Source organism: Hemitrygon akajei, chromosome 4, assembly GCF_048418815.1.
Source record: "Hemitrygon akajei chromosome 4, sHemAka1.3, whole genome shotgun sequence".
In the NCBI taxonomy this organism is placed as follows: domain Eukaryota; kingdom Metazoa; phylum Chordata; class Chondrichthyes; order Myliobatiformes; family Dasyatidae; genus Hemitrygon; species Hemitrygon akajei.
Window position 1 is genome coordinate 33,133,433 of NC_133127.1, and position 23,051 is coordinate 33,156,483.

Genomic DNA, 23,051 nt, shown 5'->3' on the forward strand with positions numbered 1-23,051 from the left:
GCGAGGCTGAGTTGGGCGGCGCCTTGGAAGTCCATAGTGGGGGTATTCCCTTCTGCCGCCGGCGTGGGATGGCGAGTCTGTCGGGACCCTGGGGACGTGGAATCTATGGTGATTTCTTTTGAACTTACAGTCCTTTAACATCTTGGACTATTTTTTACTGTGCCCATGGTCTGTTTTTTAATTATGCTATTTTTTGCATTGTTGTAACTATATGTTGTAATTATGTGGTTTTGTGCAGGTCTTGTAGCTTTAGTTTTTGGTCTTGTTTTTGTCTGGTGGATTTGGAGCTCCTTTCCAGGGAACGCGCTAGACGGTAGCGCGATATTAATATGCAGCAGCCTCTCCGGACTCTGGATTGGGGATTGCCAAACGTTACGTGGATTTTCTGGTGTAGTCTGTTTTGTCATATGCTTTTGTGATATCATTCTGGGGGAACGTTGTCTCATTTTTTAACTGCATTGCATTTGTGGTTTCTAAATGACAATAAACTGAATCTGAAAAGGTGGAAGAGGGGAGAGAAAAACCCAAGGTGATAGGTGAAATCAGGAGGGGGAAGGATGAAATAAAGAGCTGGGAAGTTCATTGGTGAAAAAGACAGAAGGCCAAGGGAGAAAGAAAAGGAGGGAGAAGCACCAGAGGGAGGTGACAGGTGGGCAGACAAGGTGAGAGAGAGAAAAGGGGATGGGAAATGGTGAAGGGAGGGGGGAATGGTGGGGTGCATTACCTGAAGTTTGAGAAATCGATGTTCATGTCATCAGACTGGAGGCTATCCAAACTGAATACAAGCTGATGTTCCTCCAACCCAAGTTTGGACTCATCACGACAGCGGAGGCAGCCATGTGCGGACATATCGGAATGGAATTAGGAAGTAGAATTAAAATGGGTTGCCACTGGGAGATCCTGCTTATTCTGGTGGATGAGAGTAGGTGCTCAGAGAAGCAGTCTTCCAACCTATGTTGGGTCTCACCAATGTACAGGAGGCAACAGTGAGAGCACTGAAAACAGTAAATGACCCCAACAGACTCACAGGTGAAGTATCACCTCACCTGGAAGGACTGTTTAGGGCCCAAGAATGGTAGTGAGGGAGGTAGTGTAGGGACAGGTGTAGCACTTATTCCGCTTGCAAGGATAAGTGTCAGGAAGAAGATCAGTGGGGAGGGATGAATGCTCAAGAGAATAATCCCTACAGAAAGCAAAATGTGATGGGGGGAGGGGAGGAAAGATGTGCTAAGTGTGGGATCCTGTTGGAGGTGGCAGAAGTTTCAGAGAATTATGTGCTGGAGGCTGGTGGGATGGTAGGTGAGGACAAGAGGAACCCTATCCCCGGTAGGGTGACAGGAGGATGGGGTAAGAGCAGATGTGCGTTAAATTTAAGGGAGGTGGTTGAGGGCAGCGTTGATGCTGGAGGAAGAGAAGCCCCTTTCATCTCCTTTGGTCTAGAATTGAAAGCCTCATCCTGAGCAAATGTGGCGGAGACGGAAGAATTGGGAGAAAGGGATGACATTTTTACAAGTAACAGGGTGGGACAAGGGTATAGTCCAGGTAGCTGAAAGTTCATGGGTTTATAATAGACATCGGTAGATAAGCCATGTCCAGAGATAGGGACAGCGAGATTGTTAAAGGGGGGAGGTGTTGGAAATGGACCAGGTAAATTTGAGGGCAAGGTGGAAGTTGGAAGCAAAGTGCATGAAGTTGATGAGTTCAGCATGGTTGCAGGAAGTGGCACCAATGTAGTCGTTGATGGAGCGCAGGAAAAGTGCAGGATGTTCACCACTGTAGGCTTGGAACATTGACTCCATGTAGCCAACAAACAAGCAGGCCTAGCTGGGACCCATGCAAGTGCCCATAGCCTGAAACATCGACTGTACTCTTTTCCTAGATGACAGCTCAGACCAAAGTTCCTCCAGCACTTTGTGTGTTTCTTGGTTTTCCAGCATCTGCAGATTTTCTCTTATTTGTGAGTACATTTAAAAGATGGGGGAGGGGAAAGAGAAACACAATGTTCCTCCAGCCTGAATGTGGCCTCATCATGACATTAGAGGAGGCCATGGATTGCCATATCAGAATGGGAATGGGAAGTGGAATTAAAATGGTTGGCCACTGGAAATCCCACTTCTTCTGGCACACCTACACTCCATCCACTGGGATCTCAGTGGCCACTCATTTTAATTACACTTCCCATTCCTATATGTCAATCCATGGCCTCCTCTGCTGCCCTGATGAGGCCACTCAGGTTGGAGGAACAACACCGTATATTCCAACAGGGTAGCCTTCAACCTGATGGCATGATATCCCTTTCCCTCTCTCACCTTATCTCCATGTCCACCAATTGCCTCCCTCTGGTCCTCCTCCTCACTTTTCTTTTTTCCATAGCCTTCTGTCCTCTCCTGTCAGACTCCCCCCTTCTCCAGTCCTGTATCTCTTTCACCAATCAATCTCCCAGCCCTTTACTTCATCCCCCGCCCCCGTCTCACTTATCACCTTGTTTCTCTCTCGCTCTCTCCCCTACCCCACCTTTTCAATCTATTCATCTTTTATTCTCTTTGGCCCGAAACATCCACAGTACTCTTCCCCCCCCTCCCCCCCACCCCACCGCAACAAATGCCGCCTGGCATGCTCAGTTCCTCCAGCATTTTGTGTGTCTAAGAGACATGCTATTTCTATCATACTTTTCTAAAATGCATATTTAAACTATGCTGTGCATTTTAAACTGATGTGATATATTAAAGACTGCATGTGATAAACAGATTGCGAGACTTTTGCTATTTCAAATAAGCCAAGTTTTATTGCTGTTTTAAAAATCTAGACATCAAAAATAATTTCAATATTTAACTGGAATTTTACCACACAGAGCAAATTTTGAGAAATACAAAATAAAAACAAGATTGATAGTGTCTCAACCAACAAGTGGCCTTTATGCACCTTATTTAAACAGGTCTGCTGAAACACTACTAACAATATAAATTGGCATAGACCAAAACATTACTAAGTATTAACTTTGTACAATCTCAAAATGGTAAAAGTAATTAACAATCAAGTTTGATTCAGCAAACTCTAAGATTAAAACATTAAATTGAGAAATCTAACAAGATGCAAAGTAACTTAAACACTTGAGAAATCCATGGTCATTCTTACAAATTAAGGCATAAGAATCCATAGTCCCACGCAACAGAATCTTTACAACCACTTCTTCTCCATCCAGCAGAGCCATTCAGAAACAACCAGGTTTTGTTACAAAGCATGGTTGTTCATGAAGCTTTTAAGAATGTTCAACTGACTATCCAGTGCTGTAATACCCTCACCATAAATCTGCACTTAGGTGAGTACAGTCAAATCAACAAAAGTAATACAAATTTAAGAGTAAGCTGTAAGCAAGTAATACCAACTGCTTTGTTCACAGCAGGTACTAATTTGTTGGTGGCCAAAAAGCTAGATAGCACATTATGAACAAGTCTACACAATGTGATATTTATTATGGAATGAAAAACATTAAACTCCTTTATGCTCATGAGATTACCACACTATATGTCGAACTGTTCAAAGCAAGTTCCTCAATGGAGTAGCCATTAGTTTAACCAAGAATCAGCTTCATCGGTTTCACCCAAACAAGCTTGCAAATCAAATTCCTTTGCTGTAGAAGATACAAACTCTCTGGTCATTGAAGTCGAACCAGACACCTAAAATAAAATGGAAACATTGAGACATTAAGTGAAAATGAAAATATTCAGTTGTAGCATCTTCGAGTCAAAACAGATCTTCGCTGAACACTGTGAACCAGAGTACAGTCCAACAGCTACAGAGACAGTATTCCTAACACCGGTCCCCATGCTTTGCTTTTTCTTGAAGTCAAAAGATTTGCAAAGAGCACGTGACAAAAAAAAACTGAAAGACTGACTGAGAGAGTAACTCATTCAAAGCAAAGATCTACATTCTATGTGCAGAGTAAATATTAACCATTTTGTGCCATAATTAGTTACACACCACAATCAGTGGATGGATACACTATGAGGTGCTCTGGTGCAACTTTCTCTTTACGGAAAGGCAAGAAATTTTGCACCCGGGAAACACAGGTGACTGGTAGGTGAAGTCAGCAATCCAAAAGAGATATGAATTAGCAGTCAGTCAGTCTCAATTTCCTTCCTGCCAAATTCAAATAGTACACTAATTTCAGTGAAAATATACCCAAAAAAAGACAAACAATGGCATTACGCTTTTCTACAGTGGTTTGATTAGCTTTAGTCGCAAAACTCTAAGCCAGTAGAGTACAAGGTGCGAATTATTCAAATCTATGCTACAATATATTTGTTTAAATCTGTTGAGTGCCAAGATTCCCCTCTAACCATGCTATCTGTTCTAATGACACCTTATTTAATAACCTCACAAAGAACCAGAATTCATTCCACAATTAAAAGGAGTGCCACAGTAATGAAAGTTATCATAAATGCTATTAGTTTGTCCTATTAGCCCAAACTCTTCAATTGCCCATTGGTTTAAAAAAAAGTACATAATGTAGTTTATTACTTTGCACTTCATTCTTTGGTTTAGAGATACATACCTGAGGAGATGGTGCTCGTGTGTTGCTGGGAGTACATCCACTTTCATCATGAGAACTTGTCTGACTTCCATTTGAGCAGTTAACAGATTCTGTTTCCATTTCAAAATCAAAATCTGTCCTACAGGGAACAAGAATTTAATACTATTTAAATTATATGCACTTTTAAAATGTTACTGCATACCATAAATGAAAAGTTAAAATCCAATTTTAATTCCTCTTTATTTTACTTGAGTTTATTCTACTTCTATTAGAAATACACAATTCAATTCTAAATCCAAAAATGGCAACAAAAATGTTTCAACTCAAGTCATTTGATAATCCAGTAATTTGTACATACATTGCTTGTAAATCACTGCCTTCTTCTGCAGGTGGATCCCAGGCATGAAGTGCAATTCTCCATAACCTAATTTGCTGATCCCAGGATCTACGACTGAACTTCTTAAATTTGTTTGGAGTCCGGGGGTGAACACCTGGCTTTCGAAGATGTCTGAAAGAAAAAATTTATACTGTTTATTTTCATTCATTGACTAGTTCTGCATGTGTCCAATCAAAATCTAATCCACTAAACCCAAACATTTTACAGTGAACATTGCTCTACCCTTTCATTGATATCATATACAAATTGAAGACAAATTTTAATCATGTGCCTCACAATCTTGTTACAATGGAAAGCTGTTGTCTCAAAACCTTGCAATATCATGCAAAAATGAAATAAACATGTTTGTTGAGAGCATTCATCTCTACATTTCCATATTCCTTTCAATCTCTGTCCCTGTTAGGTTTTGAACCTCCTCAAATTCCCGGAATAGAATTCATTCTAACAATTTCCCTTGCTTAGCGAACCTTTAACTGCCACAACTTCGAAGATGCAATTTGTTTTGCTCAAGACCCTTCTAGACCGTATTCATTCCGTATTATTGCCATTTCTTAATTTATGCCCAATTCCTCTATATTACAGAACATGAACAGTTTCATCAACACAAACACTAGAGATTCTACAAATGTTAGAAATCCAGAGCAACACTATTTATGTTCAAGAAAATTCTGGAAGAACTCAGTGGATCAGGCAACCATCTATGGAGAGGAATAAACAGCTGACATTTTAAGCAGAGACTCTACATCTGTTTCATTAAGTTATTTAGACATCAAACAATCCATGAATGATAATTATACCCCAGTCAATAGCATTCATTTAAACCCTACTTCAGACAACAGCACACACAAAAAAATAATGAGGAAGGGCCTTTTGCTTAGCTGAGGGGGCAAGAGATGCAAGTAACTGGTAGGATGATTAGCTAGGGGATAGGTTTTCACGTAGAAGATGCCACAACTTAATACCTGAAAGACTGGTCGAGGACCTCATGATGCTAAAGCAGTTCTTGGATGTGTACTTGAAGAGCCATGGTAAGAGATGAAAGGTAGGATTAGGTGGTCCTTGATTTAGTATCATAATGGGCTGAATACAAGATAGCGGCGTGACGCAGTTTGTAGCGGCCACTCTGGAGCTGATATCAATTATTTGTTAAGCGGGGTGCCGTGTACAATCCTAATCTGATGAAAAACACGTGGGAGCACGGAGGAACATCTGGTAATCCCTAGGAAGGCCCTCTTCATTGCTGCTGCTGTTGTGAGGTCCGGGTCTCTGCTGAGAACAGGCCCCCAGTCCTCGAGGTCACATTGCTAGTGGCCGTTGGTGGGGGCATCGCAGTGCGCCCGGCAGAGGATGGTGCTCAGAGAGGCTGTGCCAGAGCAGACGGTCAAAAGCTTGGAGGTTCAACGGACTCGGAGTCCACTGAGGTCGGGGCACTTTCACTGTGTGCTGCGTCTGCGAGGCTGGGTCCAATGGAGCCTTCATTGTTTGCTGTGTCTGCGAGGCTGAGTCTGGCGGCACCTTGGAAGTCCATAGTGGGGGTATTCCCTTCTGCTGCCTGTGTGGGATGACGAGTCTATCGGGACCCTGAGGACTTGTGTGGCAGTTTATTTCGAACTTATAGTCTTTTAACATCTTTGGACTATTTTTACTGTGCCCATTGTCTGTTTCTTATCAATTATGGTATTGTCTGCACTGTTGTAACTATATGTAACTATGTGGTTTTGTAGCTTTAGTTTTTGGATTGTTGGGTGGTAGAGTTGGTCTCTTGACTTGATGCGTCTGGGTAGTCTTGTGGATTTGGAGCTCCTTTCTGGGGAACGCGTTAAGATGGTAGCACGACATTAATATGCAGCAGCCTCTCCGGACTCTGGATTTGGGGATTACCAAACGTTATGTGGATTTTCTGGTGTAGTCTGTTTTGTTGTGTGCTTTTGTGATATTCTGGAGAACGTTGTCTAATTTTTTAACTGCTTTGCATTTGTGGTTTCTAAATGACAATAAACTGAAACTGAACTGAATAGCCTCTGGTACAGGGGTACAAGCTGAAAGGAAATTGTGTTTCTTTCTCTAAACTCATGGTGTAGCTGCCCACAAGATCTACAAATTCACAAAGCAGCAACCATGGTTCCAGCAAAAATATTCATATCCAAAACATCTGGAAATCTGAGCAAAAATAAAAAATCTGCTGGAAGAACTCAGTAGGGCGAACAGCGTCTGTAGGGGAAGGAGTTGCTATTTCAGGTCAAGACCCTGCATCATGACAGAATGGAGAAAAAGGTAGTGGGTATAAATAGAAAAGGGATGAGGCAGGAGGTAGTAGGTCATAGGTAGACCAAGGTGAGGGGTGGGGAGAGAGATGCAAGGTATGATAGGCAGTATATTCTCTCCTTTGGAATTTTTGCTCAAATCATGGTCACAAAACTCAATCATTAGCTGTTCAAAATGCTAACAAACCCCTGAACTTCTCATCCAAATACATACACAGGGCAATGGTCAATATATCAAACAGGACAGTTTTCAGACACAAGAAATAGCTATCATTACGACAAAGATTGTACAAAAGAATGGCAGGGAGGGCTGTTACTTAAATCTTCACAGGTAAAATTTACTTGCAAAATGATATAGGCTCAAGACAAATTCCAAGAATGCATGCAAGGGAAAAGATTCCTTCAACTGAGTACTGGCGCAAGTTGTGCTCAAAATTAGCTAACTAATGTGAGTAACATGCACAAAATGCTGGAGGAACTTAGCAAGTTAGGTAGCACCTATGGAATCAAATAAATGGTCAATGCTTTGAATCGAAACTCTTCATCAGGACTGGAAAAGGAGGCAGAATCCAGAATAAGGTGGTGGTGGTGGAGGGGAAGAAGGGTAGATAAAATAAAAATCCGGGAGGTAATAGGTGGAAGAGGTTAAGGAGCTGAAGGAGGAATCTAAATAGGCAAGTAAGAAGGGTGAGAGGGGGGACCAGACTGGGGAATGGAAATATCGTGTTTATAATGTAAATAAGAATAGCTTACAAAAAAATCTGCTGATGGTACATATGGGAACTAGCACTTCTGTCTAATTACTCCATTGGGCTCAAGCCAAAATAGCACACAAGTACAGAGTTTAAATTACTGTCTACTATTGGGTACAGGTTTCCACCGCTATCCAAATGGGTAGAGCATTCCTATGAAATGGCTCGTAAGCTGGAATGTCATAACGTGAAGAAGCAATTACATTTATATGGGAAAGATTTGTGAGCGTTCGCAGACCCAAAAAATAACCTACCAAATCATGCCAAATACATAAAACCTAAAATAATAGTTATATATAGTAAAAGCAGGAATGATCTGATAAACACACAGCCTTTATAAAGTAGGAATACTTCTCTGCAATCAGTGCAGCACTGTCCACTGTAGCAAAAATCTCACGCAAGCACTCTCAGCAGAAACACTCGGCGCAAGCGCTCTCGGCAGAATCACTCTCTCCAGTAACCTTTAAGCTATGAAGCTGCCAAATCATACCAAATAACACAGAAATACACAGCCTATATAAAGTAGAAATAATGTATGTACAGTGAGGAAAGACAGCGAGCACTTGGTGTGTTAGGCTAAGTCGGAGGTTGGGATGGTGGGTGACTGGGATGTCACCTCATTGTTGTCTGTTTCCATCAGGGCAGGCAGGTCATTTTCTTTTATGTCTACCTGCCTCAATGTCAAAGGTCGAGGTTCGTCATCTGCTGTGACTGATGTGGAAGGCTTGAAAAACGACAGTATGCTTGACTGCTTAGCCTCGCGCATTTTTCTATCGTCACGCAATTGTCTCACGTTCAGTTCCTGGACGACTTCACTTTCCGGCCATTCGCTACTGCATTCGGTTTTGATTGTTATCCTTCCCTCTTGCAAATGCATCAGCTCTTCATCTGTGAGTTCTTGGTCATGGGATGCCAAAACCTCTTCAACATCATCTTCAACTTCCACAAACCCAGCCTCCTTAGCCAAACTCACTATGTCCTTACTTTGTTCACCACGATCGAAACGCTTAATTATGTCTAGTTTTACGCTAAGTGCATCACCCTTATGCACTCTTTTAGGCTTTTCCGATACCTTAGAACTCATCTTGCTAACCGGTGCACAAAATAAATCGACATAAAGCACAGATGCTCACAGGCACATGTTTATGCAATGCTAGCTAGAATGCAGTTCCGGAGGAGGAGTCTGGCTGCTCGGCGTGTGCGCTGCCTTTTTTCTTAACAGTGAAAACACCTTCTGTTAGCAAAAACAGGTAACTAATGTAGGTCTTTTGTAACAGCGAGCATTCGAAAAACGGGGGATACCTGTAATACTTTACATCTTGCATACCTTGAATTAGTTTCTTCTGGCAAACTGCATTGTGCAGCTAAGCCCAAAATAATTTCAATGCACTTGTATTGATTCAGACCTAAGACAGAGCAAATAGAAGAGACAGCCACCAACAGCAAAACTATCAAACAGAAGATATTTCTTGTGCACTTACTTAGGAACTTCCCGAATGAATCGATCATATGCAATGGTATTTTTTCCATAATTGATTTGTTTCTGCCTTCTCATCAATACCACTTCATCAGTTTCAAGTTCGGATGGCGCAAGTGATTCCCTGGAGCCGCTGGAACTGAAATTAAAGTACTTTAGGAATTAAGCAATTATTTTCCTTTCTGCTCTGGCTTATGGTAGAAGAAAATCTTAATAGATAAGCTACTCATTTAGTTTGCCAATATAAACCATTCATTTATTGCCTAAAATGGTTATATTTAAATTTCCATATTTGAATACATTTACACTTTTAAGTATTAACATGGCATGCAGCAGCATACACACAAAAAAAACAACTGCTCATTGACAACTATTGTAGGTGGAGGTGAAACTACTAGAAAATAGTCAAGCCAACCAGATTCTCGCACCAGCCACAAGAGAAAGCTACGTGCACATCTATACTTCACTGCACACTGCAGTAAACTGGAGGCATTCATAGCCTCAAATTAGGATGGAATCATAGTATTGCTGGCCATTCAATGTCTCCAAAAATACAACCCATCCAACATGTTCTCATGAAAAAAAGCGAGTCTAACAATGTAACAAGGAAAACTTGTAAAGGGCAGGAGCACAAAATTTTACTTGCAACCATTTATTTCCGAATGTTTGTAAACACTAGATATACCTTTCAGATGAATAATCCCTCTCAGAGTCGTTAAAATCATTAAGCAAGAGTCGCCTTTTATATCTGGAAAGGAAAATATAAATTGATAATAAAAATTTAGAAGGTTTTAATAATTTTTTGAAAATAAAGTCAATAAAATTAACACCTCAGCTAACCATCAAACAGGAAAGAGCTCAACTTTTGATGCTCTCACATCTTTAACTGCTGAACGTTTTTGAATCGGAGAAAGCATTTAAATAATAAATCACAATTTTAGATAAACAAGGAAAGCAAAAAGATCAACATATTCAAATATGTTTAAAAGCAAAGATACAATACCGCCCTCCCCAACCCTCTTTTTCCAACACCTGATCAAACTTTTGCTATGCTTAGGGGTTAGGAAAGTTTTTGAGTAAATTTGAAGTAAACATAGCATGGAAAGGTTTAAGTGATACGGCTTAGAATCTGGGAAGAGAAATTTAAAACTAGATGCCAGAAACCTGAAAGCATATAGTGCCAAACACTCAGCAAGTCAAGTAGTAAAATAGAAAGTTCCAGAGTTTTCTGCTTTTTACACTTGGGAAAAGTAGTCTGCTTTTAGAAGTGTGCCAATAAAATAATACCAGCAAGAAAACCAGCCAGTTTGCAGTAGGCCAAACAAATCCAAAATTTTTTTGTCATTGTCCAATCATAACAAAAAGGGCCTGTTAAGAAAGGTAACCAGATTATTATGAGACATCTGCAACGCATCTGAGATTAATTATTCAACTTGAGTTCCTACTACACAATGAGAGAAATGTATCATCTATATTTTTATCTGTTAAGTAAAAACGTGTTATATAGACATTAATACAAAATGCACAGGAATGCTTGAATAGTAACGATAAACAGCTTCCTTTAAAAATATATACAAGGAAAATATATATTTTTTAACAGAGCACTCCAAAATGGAAAGTCAATTTAGCACACAAACCTCTTCAAATCCCGATAAACAGTTTGCCTTGTTTCCTCATCTTCTACTGCTGTACCCCAATCTGCAGAAGCACATCGGGTGACTGGTCCATCACTGTCTGGTGTTGTGAAACTGCAGAAGATAATTTTATCATTGTCTATTTTAATAATAGATTTTTGTAACATGATCCTGCCTTCACATTCATTAGTTATCCAAGTCTATTCAATACAGCATTTGTGTATCAGTCAAAATTCCACTGTAGAAAAAGATCAGCTCAGATACAAAACTGGCCTAAGGAATATTTGGGAACATAGATGACTACAGCATAGTACAGGCCCACAATGTTGTGCCAAACTTTCAAACTAGATATCTAATAGGACTGTGCTAAAATGTTTAACCTACCACTATTATAGATACAGTGTTCTGCTTATTCTGGTCTGGTAGAAAGAGTAAGCAGAGCACTGTATCTATAATAGTGGTAGGTTAAACATTTTAGCACAGTCCTATTAGATATCTAGTTTGACACTTCTGTTGTTAGCCCATTATCCACTGGTCACACAGGTATCATGTGTGACCAATGGATAATGATATTATGATTTATTTTAGTGTAGCAATAAAAACTGCACAACTTTTATTTGTCAGTATTAGAAATATTGGGGAAAGAAAACTATCAGTATCATGCCACATCTGTAGCAGATTCCTTGCTTCTATAGTACTCTGCAAAAGTCTGTCACCCTAGACTCTTTCAATATAAATTGTTTTAGATATTAATTTTTTGTCTTTTGTATTAGTGTATCAGTAGAAAAGAGCAAATTTTAGACGTACAAACATTCATTTTCCAAGAAATTAAATGTTAGAGAATTTTTGCATTTCGTTAAAGAAAGTAACTTATTAAGTAATAGAATCACAAACAAGAGAAAATCTGCAGATGCTGGAAATCAAAGCAACACACACAAAATGCTGGCTAAACACAGCAGGCCAAGCAGCATCTATGGAAAAGAGTACAAAGTTTTCAGCCGAGACCCTTCAGCAGTCCTGCTGAGTTCCTCCATCATTTTGTGTGAGATATTAAGTAATAAACTTGATTACTTTGTAGGTATGTAAACCAGTGCATGATTAAACACATCAATGCCATAATGAGTTGAATGAACTAAACAGATTACGGTAAATGAAACAGAAATGTGTGTAGAAGGAATCAAACTGTAAAGGACAACCAAACTAAAAGGTGAGGGTGTGGCAGATGTGATAGCTTAAACTGCAAATCATGAACTCTTACACCATGGCAAGAGTGACCATTCTGCATCAGCAAGGACTCTCTCAAGCAGAAATTTCATGGCAGACAGGAGTTTCGAGATATGCTGTCCAAGCTCTTCTGAAGAAGCACAAAGAAACAGGCAAGGTTGAGGACCAGAAATGCAGTGGTTGGCTATGGAAACTGAGCTCAGCATACCACAGATACATCAAACTGATGTCTCTTCCAGAAGTCCAGCACTAATATCAGCTCTGACCTTACAGAAATTACAGCAACCAAGTACACCCTCTACAGTCCAGAGAAGCCTCGTCAGAAGTGGTCATTCGTCCAAAGTTGGAAAAAAGCCAAAAGACTATCCTATGCACAAAAACACAAGGACCAGGTGCTGAGCGACAGCACTAGTGCTCTGGACAGATGGGTCGAAATTTGAAATTATTGGCTTGCACAGGAGGCCTTTTGTCTGTAGAAGAGTTGGAGAGCACCACATGGATAAGTATCTGCAGCCAACAGTGAAGCACGGCAGATTCTCTGCAGGTTTGGAGCTGCATTTCTGCAAATTGAGTTGGTGATCTGGTCAGAATTAATGGAATTCTCAATGCTTCATTCTGCAGCAGGACAATGACCCCAAACACACAGCCAATGTAATGAAAGACTCTCTTCAGTGAAAAGAAGAACGAGGAGCTCTGCAACAGATATGGCCTCCAAAAAGCCCTGATCTCTACATCATGGATGTCTGAGATTACCTAGAGGGACAGAAGCAAGCAAGACAGCCAAACTCCGCAGAAAAACTATGGCAAGTTCTCCATGATGCTTGGAACAACCTACCAGGCAATTTTCTTGTAAAACTACACAACAGTGTACCCAAGAGAACTGATGCACTTTTAAATGCAAAGGATGGTCACACCAAATATTGTTTTGATTTAGTTCTTTTTACTGTTTACTGCTCTTTATAGTTTTTTTTGATATTTAGAAACTTTTCATTATTTTTGAAAGTATCTTCACTTTACATTAATGTGTCTAACTTTTGCACAGTACTGTACAGGTGCTTATTTTTACAATGAATATTTTGTTTTAAGTCTAACCATATAGAGAATTTATTCCCAGACTAGGGACAGGATTAATTATGCAAATAAATGGGATCTCAATTTTTGGCAAACAATCAGGAAGATTTAAATGAAATTTAAGTCTTAAAAGCTTTGAATTAACTTAAGTTTTCCTGTTCATTGTCATCTGATCAGGATGCAATGAAATTCTTGGTCACATGAAATTTAGAGCAAGAGTAATGGTAATAATAAATACAACAATAAATGCAATGATAAGCACAAAGCAGCAATATGGTGCAAAGATAGCAGTGCAAACAGAAACGATAAAGTAACAAGATAACCAAGCAAAGTAGATTTAAAAGTATGTGAAGGAGAAAGCACCACTGAGAGGATGACTGGTTCAGAAGTCTAATGGCAATGGAGAAAAAACTGCTCTTAAATATGGACACTAGGGCTTTTAAGCTCCTGCATCATCTCCCAGAAGGCAGAAGACAGGGACCCATCAGATACATAAAGCTTAGGCAAGCAATCTTTCTTGGTTTTAACACTAGTGAGTTAGACTTGTACAAAAGTGGAGAAAGATCTGAAGCAATAAAAGACATGGTATTGTGAGGTGGTGGCAATAACATGGTTAGTTTCATCACTGATTGCATGTGTACAGAGAACTACTTTTGCATTGTAAACCATTGTGCCAACTCATTTATTTCAAATTAGTAGACATCTATTCCAGTACAGTTTCTGACTAAATCAGCCATCTTCAAAAACAGTGTGATTCAAACTCATTTTCCTTCAGTGGTTGCAGTATCGTAGCAATCCCTGTTCTAAGTCAATTGGGATTTAAGGCAGTGTTTTTTAAAATATAAATCACAGGGTTAAAAAGGGGCATTCATCTTAACACAAAAAAGGAGTGAACAGATTTTTGTAATTTGTCTCATTGCATTGGAAAAGAACTTACAAATCCTGTTGTCATACACCATCCTGCAGATTCTGTAATGTATTTTACCCAATTCTCAGCTTAATTAATGACACATTTAATATCACCTCGGCCCACTGATATTCAAGTGGCCCTGTGTGCCCCAATCAACACTTGATGCAAAGAACTGAGCTTAATGTTCAAAACTATGGAACTTCAGCATCAGAACTGTAGGTAATGAAAACTGAAGGTAGTTTGTTTGTACTTTTAAACATTATTAAATACCATCACCAAATTCCCACAATTAATATCCTAAAGCTCATGTTTCAACATAACTCAACCAGCCACATAAACATCATTACTTTAAGAGAAAGTTTGGAATTTTGCATCAAAACTTCTAATCACTTGACATCCTAAAATGAAATAGCTTCCAATTGCCTGAATGACTGTAGTTCTAGTAATAACCTCAAATCAATTAATACCCTTTCCACTGCTCTTATCAGTTATTCCTTCCACCACTGACATACACAGCGGCTGCAGTGTCTACAAAAAACACTGCAGCTGCTCATGTGAGCTACTGACAGCACCTCACGAATCACTGATCTCTATCACTCAAAAAGACTAAGGGACCAAGTAAACAACAAGAGAAAACAACCAGCTGCAGGTTCCTGTCCACATTGCACACCATCCTAATGAGAAATTGAATCATTAGTCCTTCAGTTGCTGGATCCAAAAGGTCTAGAATTTCCTATTAATAGAAATGCTATAGTGAGATGCTGAAGATGTTCTATAGGTCAGTTGTGGAGAGCCCCCTCTTCTTTGTGGTGGTGTGTTGGGGAGGAAGCATTAAGAAGAGGGACGCCTCACGTCTTAATAAGCTGGTAAGGAAGGCGGGCTCTGTCGTGGGCAAAGTACTGGAGAGTTTAACATCGGTAGCTGAGCGAAGGGCGCTGAGTAGGCTACGGACAATTATGGAAAACTCTGAACATCCTCTACATAGCACCATCCAGAGACAGAGAAGCAGTTTCAGCGACAGGTTACTATCGATGCAATGCTCCTCAGACAGGATGAAGAGGTCAATACTCCCCAATGCCATTAGGCTGTACAATTCAACCGCCAGGACTTAAGAACTTTTTAAAAGCTATTATGAATGCTTTTTGAGATAGTGATTTAGATGCATATCATATTTTTTACTGAGTTAAGTATTGTATGTAATTAGTTTTGCTACAACAAGTGTATGGGACATTGGAAAAAAAGTTGAATTTCCCCATGGGGATGAATAAAGTATCTATCTATCTATCTATCTATCTATCTAAATGTGAGAGTACAAAGACTGTGGCTGTTCAAGACAGCAGCTCAACACCACCTCAAGAAAATAAGGAGTGGTAAAAGTGACCATGCCTTACCCATGATAGTCAGATCCTCTTGAAAGAGGTTCAACCTCTTGAACAATGTTCTGACATCAGCCTCCAACACAAATGTCACATGGTCACCACATGCTACAGTAATTCAAACAAGAGCAGTTTTATTCTCCCTTTCAAAGCATGCATAAAAGGCATTGAGCTCAACTGGTAATGGAGCACCACAGCCATTCATGCTAGGTTTCATCTTATAAGAAGTAATGACCTGCAAACACTGCTGGAACTCGTGTGCATCCAATTCCATTTCTACCTTCAATTGGAATTTTTTTACTATTAAAATAGCCTTCTGTAGGTTGTACCTGGGCTACTTGTATAGCTCTGGTCACAGGTTCTGAATGCAACAGATTTAACCCTTAGCAAACTTCGAACCTCCCTGAAGGCACACACTCATCCACAAGTCTTGATGAAGTCGGTGACAAATGTGGCATATTCAAATTCAAAAAGTAAGTCCCTGAATGAGTCCACTTCATCGATTCAAAGCAGCCCTGTAAGCATTTCACCACCTGTGTAAGAAACACAATTAAACTGCCTTCAAAATGCTGGGAATGGAGTTTATCCATCTGCCTAGCTCAAGAAAAATGGGGAAAACTCTGAGTGAGGGCAGAATAGTAGTTTTGAAGCCAAACACCTTAGATCAGGACAGTCTCCCATGAAGCCATTCGACAGATAAGAGTCCTAGGGCTAATAGTCTTCAACTGCTGCATTCATAACCTTCCTTATCAGGATTACCTTCAGGCAACTACAGTCTATGAGCTCAACACCATCAAGGGCTAGAAATGCAATTTTTCCCAGTAATACCCATGTACTATTATTGGAGTATAAAGGTTGCATTGTTTGCTGTGTAACCAAAACTAAGTAGTCAGCTTTGAGTTTGCTATTTGCTATGCATGTATCCAATTTAGTAGGAGAATGAAATCTTAAGAATGTAGAACACAATGGTGTGTTAATGAGAGGTAGCTAAGAGATGTAGATTAGAACATGATTAAGTCAATGGGTAGAAACAATAGTGGCGGATGTACTAGTGATACGCAACTGTAGACCGATTGGATATGCTAATGCAACTAAACCAGGAGATTGCTATAAAAAATGCTATGTACAAGGTTCGGTGGGCAATCAGCGACTAGCTCAATGACTGTCTCAGGTTTGATTTGCAAATTATTAAGTTTAACCCTTCTTGAAGAATCTTCTGCGTCTCCTGGTCGTTTGTGGAGCACGAAAAACCACGACAAAATTGGCGACCGTGACAAGACCGGAAAGAGACCCGCGGAAAGGAAATGGCAGATTGGGGACGCTTCCCAGTCCTCTAGGGACCCCCACAAGGCTAACAGAATTAAGGGTGCACCCAAACAAAAGGTAAGCGCTTTTTGCGACAATTTGGACTAAGAATTCTGTTGGTTTTGGGGAGGTCTTGGAGTCTCAGAAGTGTGGAACCACTGCCGAAGGGTCTCTCCGGTCCAAATAATCTGGCAGAATTGGGGGTTAACAGGAGGCTCACAGGATTGATCAAGAACACTGCAGTGAGGGTAAGTACAAATAAGTTAATAAGAAGTTAAGTGAAGAAAAATTCCACGTGGTGTTGGTAAATCCCTGTGGATACCGCTTCGTATAAAACAAAGGTCTGAAAGGGCATGGAAAGGGAAAATAGAGAAAATCCTCTTGGATACCGCCTTAAGAGATAAGGGTCTGAATAGACGAGGTGCATAGAGAAAATCCCTGTGGATACCATTTCGTATGATAACAAAGGTCTGAACGGGCAGGGAAAGGAAAATAGAGAAAATCCTCGTGGATACCGCCTTAAGAGATAATGGTCTGAATAGACGAGGTGCAAAGAGAAAGTTCTGTGGATACTGCTCTGAATAGAGGTCTGTACGGGCAGAACAGAATAGGAAACAAAGACAGTCCAATATATAGTTTAAAGCGCTGGTAGATAGACGATAGACTAGGCATAGAATTAGAGTAAATAATATTATCCAGTAAACGAACTGTGAATCTCTGAAATACCTTAAAAAGAGAGAACAACATGACAGGTAAGGGAACGGCAGTAGAGATTCTGAGCAAAAAAATCCCGGTAAATAAATATGAGATCACAAAAACTTCAGAAAAATGGGAAAAGAGAACCAAAAACTTGGTCACAAAATGGCCAAGAGAAGGAACGTTTGATGTAAGCTTGTGCGAAGAAATGGAGGCACTAATTAAAAATTACAAACCAAAAGATAAATCTAAGAAAAGAGGACAAAAAAGAGAACGAGAAATGGAAGTGCTAAAACTCTTCAGAATGGAGGGAGAAAGTCTGAGGAGGACAGGTAGAATATTGATTACAAGCGAGGAAGACACTAAGGTGCTGGAGAAACAGCCTGTTAGAGACAGAGGAAGGTACAGTGAGAAGCTGGCTTCAGCTCCGTACCCGGATGCGAAAGAAACAGAAAAGCCCCCTCCCTATAATGAGGAAGGAACCCCTAAGCAGTGACCACTGCTGACGGGAACAGTAAACATGCAGGGAGAAGTACAAGTTTGGGATAATGAGGAGGAAAAAAGACAATATGAGAAGGAAAAAGCGGCGATATGGAAGGAGATACAGGCAGAAAGGATAAAGGTGGAACAGGCAAAGAGAGAAATGAAAGAAGAGATTGAACGGATGAAATACTTGAGAGAGGAAAAGGAGTATGAGGAGTATCGGTTATACCATAGAAATAAACAGACTAGAAAAGAAAGTGGCTCATCAGGGCAGAAAGAGATGAGGCATTCAAGAGGAAGTGGAAAAAAGATAGGAGATGAGAGTCTTGGAGAAACACAAGAGAGGAGGGAATCAAGCACGAGTAAGGATCATGAGGAGTCCCTGCCACAGGTGTACAGACACGGACAGGAAGAAAGAGAAGGTGACTCATTGGAGGAGCAAGAGTTAAGTGGAGAGAGAGAGAGAGAGAGAGGATGCAAGAATTTGTGGGGAAGAGGTAGGAGGCAGAAGCCTAGAAGAGCAGAAGGAGGCGGTAGGGAAGCGACTTGCGGAAATAGAGAGAGAGCTAGATAAGTTACTGAGAGGGGATTGCCAGAGGAGATGCAAAAAATACTCCAGGGGCCAACCAAATATTGAATCAAGACAGAAAGGAAGGACTCCACAGGGAGACCGAGGGAAGAAGAGGATCCCGGAGAAATTTGTGTGGGAGGCAGTAAAGACATACCCTGAGACAGATGGGGAGTCAGGCGAGGAGGAGAGCCAGGGCAGGTGGGAAGAAGGAGGAAGAATGATGCCGTTGTTAGTTAAAGGATCAGGACAAGTGCAGTACATCCCTTGGGGATCCCAGGACCTAGAAGGGCTGAAAAACACTCTGCCCAATCTACATGAAGGAGCAGGGAAATGGATTAGAGCCTTTGAAGAAGAAACGACGGAACGATTATTGGCTATGGGAGATTTAAAGGCACTATTGATAAGGTTGATGGGAACCTCCAAATTTAACGAACTAATGGAAATGGCTGGCATAGTAAACTCGAACGACCCGAGAACTGATGGAGACTGGTTTGACAGAGTGAGGCAGAGGGTATGGCAGGCCCTCAGGAAGCTTTATCCACCCAAAGTGGACCCCAAAGCCTTAAAGGGGGATCCACTGGGAGACACTGAAAACCCAGCAGCCTACGTAGAAAACCAGTTGAAAAGGTGGAGACTGGAGACTGAGCAAGAGGTGGAAAATAGCTTATTTATCACCACACTGTTCCGACATAGCAATTTGGATGCAATGCCTCCACAAGTAAAATCCAAACTGGAGGAAGTGGTTGGGCTGACGTCAATGACCCCACAAGAATTTAGAGACCACGCAGTCCATGCGGTTGAGAAATACCAGAAAGACAAACGAAGGTTGGCTGAGCAGTAGGAAGAGGTGCAAAGAAAGTTAATACAAATGCAGCTCGAAGAACTCAAAAAGGAAAAAGAGAAAAGCAAAACTATGCTGCCAGCAACCACCGTTCCAAGTACAGCCATCGAACTGGATGAAGCACTGCTATATGGAGGAACCGATCATACTGTAAGACAAGGGCCGGAAAACCCCATGCCAATAATCAACGTCTTTGGAGGAGCATTCCCACAAATGCCCTATCAGGAACAGACTAAATTCAAACAGCCCAGACAGGACTGCAAGTCCCAAGGAGGGGGACAGAGGAGCTATGGGCAGAGGGGACCAGTGAGGAAACAGGGGGAAAGAGAGGTAGAGAGATTGTGCTTGGGGATGTCATCAGCCAGGTCACATGAGAAGAGATTGTCCGTTTACACCATGGCCTGTCACACACCAGCAGGAACCGATAAGAAGGGAACTAAAGTTTAGCCAAGGACCAGCCCCCACAGGCCCAAGCGGACCTGTGAACCCCTATGCGAGGTATTAGGGGTGCCCCGAGAACTTGAGTGGGAAGGGACATTACCCAACGATAACAAGGGAGGCAGACGAGGAACCCATTGTTCAGGTTATGTTAGAAGGGCAACTGACACCAATGATGATAGATACTGGAGCCACGTACACTTGTGTACAGCCACAGTATGCCCTTCACCTTCCCATGTCAGGAAAGTTTATTAAGACGATAGGGTTCTCGGGGAAAACACCGTTGACACAGTGCATGGCTCCAGTGCAGTTGAGGATGGGAAATAAAGGAATTGTTTTGCCGGTGCTAGTATTTAAAGGAACTCCGATTAATTTGTTAGGCAGAGATGCCTTATTGAAACTGGAATTAAAATTAGAATGCACCAGAAATGGGCTGAGTGTAGAAAGAACAAGGGCTCAATTGACAGTGCGAGAAGATAAGAAGGCTAATGTCTTTTGGATAGGAGACATCGCAGATCAGATTCAGGAAACCTGGGGAAAATGGAAAAAGGGCGTGTAGGCTCTATTACCCAGGGCTGTAATGCCCAAATCTGAGCTACACTGTGCAGTGATTTTTGACGTGACTCAGGGAGTTAGAGGAAAGATGGCACGTGGAGGCATGTACCCAACAGCACCTGGAAGGGGAGGCTGTGATAATTGGAAAGCAAGGGGCAGCTTTACAAGTTAAGTGGAACACCATTTTAGAAAAATGGTACAGGATACCGGAGGCTGCGCCCCACGTAACGTTGTTGGTAAACAAGGGATATCAGTCTAAAGACTTAGGACCCTTAGTTAAGAGTGCTGAAACCGTAACAGTGTGGAGGAAAACCACGCCAGAGGTGTGGATATCAGAAGACAACAATTGCATTAAAATAATGGTAAGTGTAGATATGGTAGGGACAGTGAGAGAGGTCGAAACAACTCCCCAACCACACATGCTGGGAAAGGAAAGAGGCCAGCAGAAAGATAGAAGGTTAGATGAGTTGCCATCTATTCTGTGGTCACAGCATGACACGGACGTAGGGAAAATAAAAACAGCTAGTCCGGTGGAAATAAGGCTGAAAAGGGGAGCAATTCCACTCAGGAGACCACAATACCCTTTAAGACCAGAAGCAGAAGAGGGAATAGCATTGACAGTGCAGGGGTTGCTTGAAATAGGAGTGCTTAAAAGAACAAACAGTCCATGCCATACCCCCTTGCTGCCGGTCTTAAAAGCAGATAAATCTAAGTGGAGATTGGTGCATGATTTGCGAGCAGTAAATGATGTGGTAGAGGACTGGCCAGCGGTAGCCCCCAACCCACACACGCTTTTGACTAATGTTCCACCAGAAGCAAGTTACTTTTCAGTAATTGATTTGTGTTCGGCTTTCTTCAGCATTCCTCTGGCCGACCAGTGTCAGTATCTGTTTGCATTTACTTACAGAGGTGCTCAGTATATCTATACCAGAATGCCACAAGGGTTTAAACATTCACCACATGTTTTTAATCAGGTGTTGAAGGCAGACCTCGATGGCATACCATTGAAAAGTACATTGTTACAGTATGTGGATGACCTGTTTGATTTGCTCCCACAGTAAGGAACAGTGTGAGCAGGACACTATAACTCTGTTAGAGAAGCTGGCGCACGGAGGACATAAAGTATCCAAAAAGAAACTGCAATTTTGCGCGCAGCAAGTGGAATACTTAGGCAGGGTAATATCCAAGGGAGTGAAGGCGATAGCACCAGATCAGATTGAGGCAATAACTAAGGCCCCAAAGCCCCAGACTGTAGGGCAGATGATGACGTTTTTGGGAATGGCAGGGTACAGCTCAGATTGGATAGGAGAATATGCTGAGATTGTGGCACCTTTGAGAAAGATAATGAAAGAAGCAGGACATTCAAATTTGAAGAATGGCTTACAGTAGAATGAAGAGGCGGAGATAGCTTTCAATACTATTAAGCAGGAATTGCAGTCAGCACCAGCATTAGCTCTGCCTGATGACGAGAAGGTTTTTCATTTGTATGTATCCAACCGACAGGAGGGTTATGTCACAGCGGTTCTAACACAAGAGACAGGCACAGGAAAAGCAAAGCAGCCGATAGCATACTACAGTACGAGACTAGATTAGGTGGCTCAGGGGTATCCACCCTGTTATCAGGGATTGGCGGCGCTGTACTATGCATATGAAAAGGCATCATATGAAACCCTGGGCTATCCTGTGACTCTGTACACACACCACAAAGTAGCAGAATTGCTGGAAAGAGGGAAATTTGTGCTGATGCCAGCCAGGATAGCAGCATATCAGATGCTATTGACATTTCCAGACATAACTATACAGCACTACCAGTAATATAGCCGATTTTGTCCCTTTGGGCTATGAAGGAGAACCCCATGATTGTGTAGGGAAGACGACATTTGCCAAATTGAGAGCAGATTTATGGTCAGAACCACTAGAGGATGCAGATAAAAAGGTTCTGTTTGTAGATGGCTCTTGTTATAGGGATTATGATGGAAATCATGCAGGGTTCTCAGTAGTGCAGCAGGATCAGTCGAGCTAAAAGATTATTAGGATGGAGTCCTGTCCCCAACCGTGTTCCGCCCAACTAGCGGAAATCAAAGCCCTGACAGCTGCGTGTGAAATGATGGAAGGTGAGAAAGTAGACATTTATACTGATTCGACGTATGCTCATGGAGTATGCCATTTGTTCGGGGCAGTGTGGAAACAGAGACGTTTTTAAAAAAGCAGTGGAGATCCCATACAACATTGTCAGCAAATTCTAGACTTTATAAAAGCCATAATGAACCTAAAGCATTGGCTATAGTAAAATGCCAGGCACATAAAAAGGGAAATGATATAATAACAAAGGGAAATCAAGCTGCGGACGAGGCAGCCAGAAAAGCGTCTGGATGTACATCAGCTGTCATTGCCCCCCAGGTAAGCCTAGCTCCAGAACCTGTGGTAGAGGACCTAATTGAAATCCAAGGTAAGGCAACTTTGGCAGAACAGACAATGTGGAGACGAAGGGGGGCCAAGCAGAACCCGGAAGGCATGTGGAGC

General features: G+C 41.4%; 1 protein-coding gene across 2 annotated transcripts in view; it reads right to left on the reverse strand.

Moving 5' to 3' along the window:
* Nucleotides 1-2,757: 2,757 nt before the first annotated feature.
* The window catches only part of slbp (stem-loop histone mRNA binding protein), a 46,352-nt gene continuing 26,058 nt past the window's right edge, over nucleotides 2,758-23,051 (reverse strand). Inside the window, exons 3-8 of one of the 2 annotated variants that reach the window (XM_073042261.1) lie at nucleotides 11,062-11,172; nucleotides 10,110-10,172; nucleotides 9,429-9,563; nucleotides 4,893-5,042; nucleotides 4,556-4,673; nucleotides 2,758-3,677 (exon numbers count right to left, since the gene is read on the reverse strand). In XM_073042261.1, the coding sequence (XP_072898362.1) occupies nucleotides 3,567-3,677; nucleotides 4,556-4,673; nucleotides 4,893-5,042; nucleotides 9,429-9,563; nucleotides 10,110-10,172; nucleotides 11,062-11,172 (688 nt within the window). In that variant the 3' untranslated portion in view covers nucleotides 2,758-3,566. The remainder of the gene's footprint in view (nucleotides 3,678-4,555; nucleotides 4,674-4,892; nucleotides 5,043-9,428; nucleotides 9,564-10,109; nucleotides 10,173-11,061; nucleotides 11,173-23,051) is intronic. The other variant, XM_073042262.1, reaches the window with a different exon arrangement.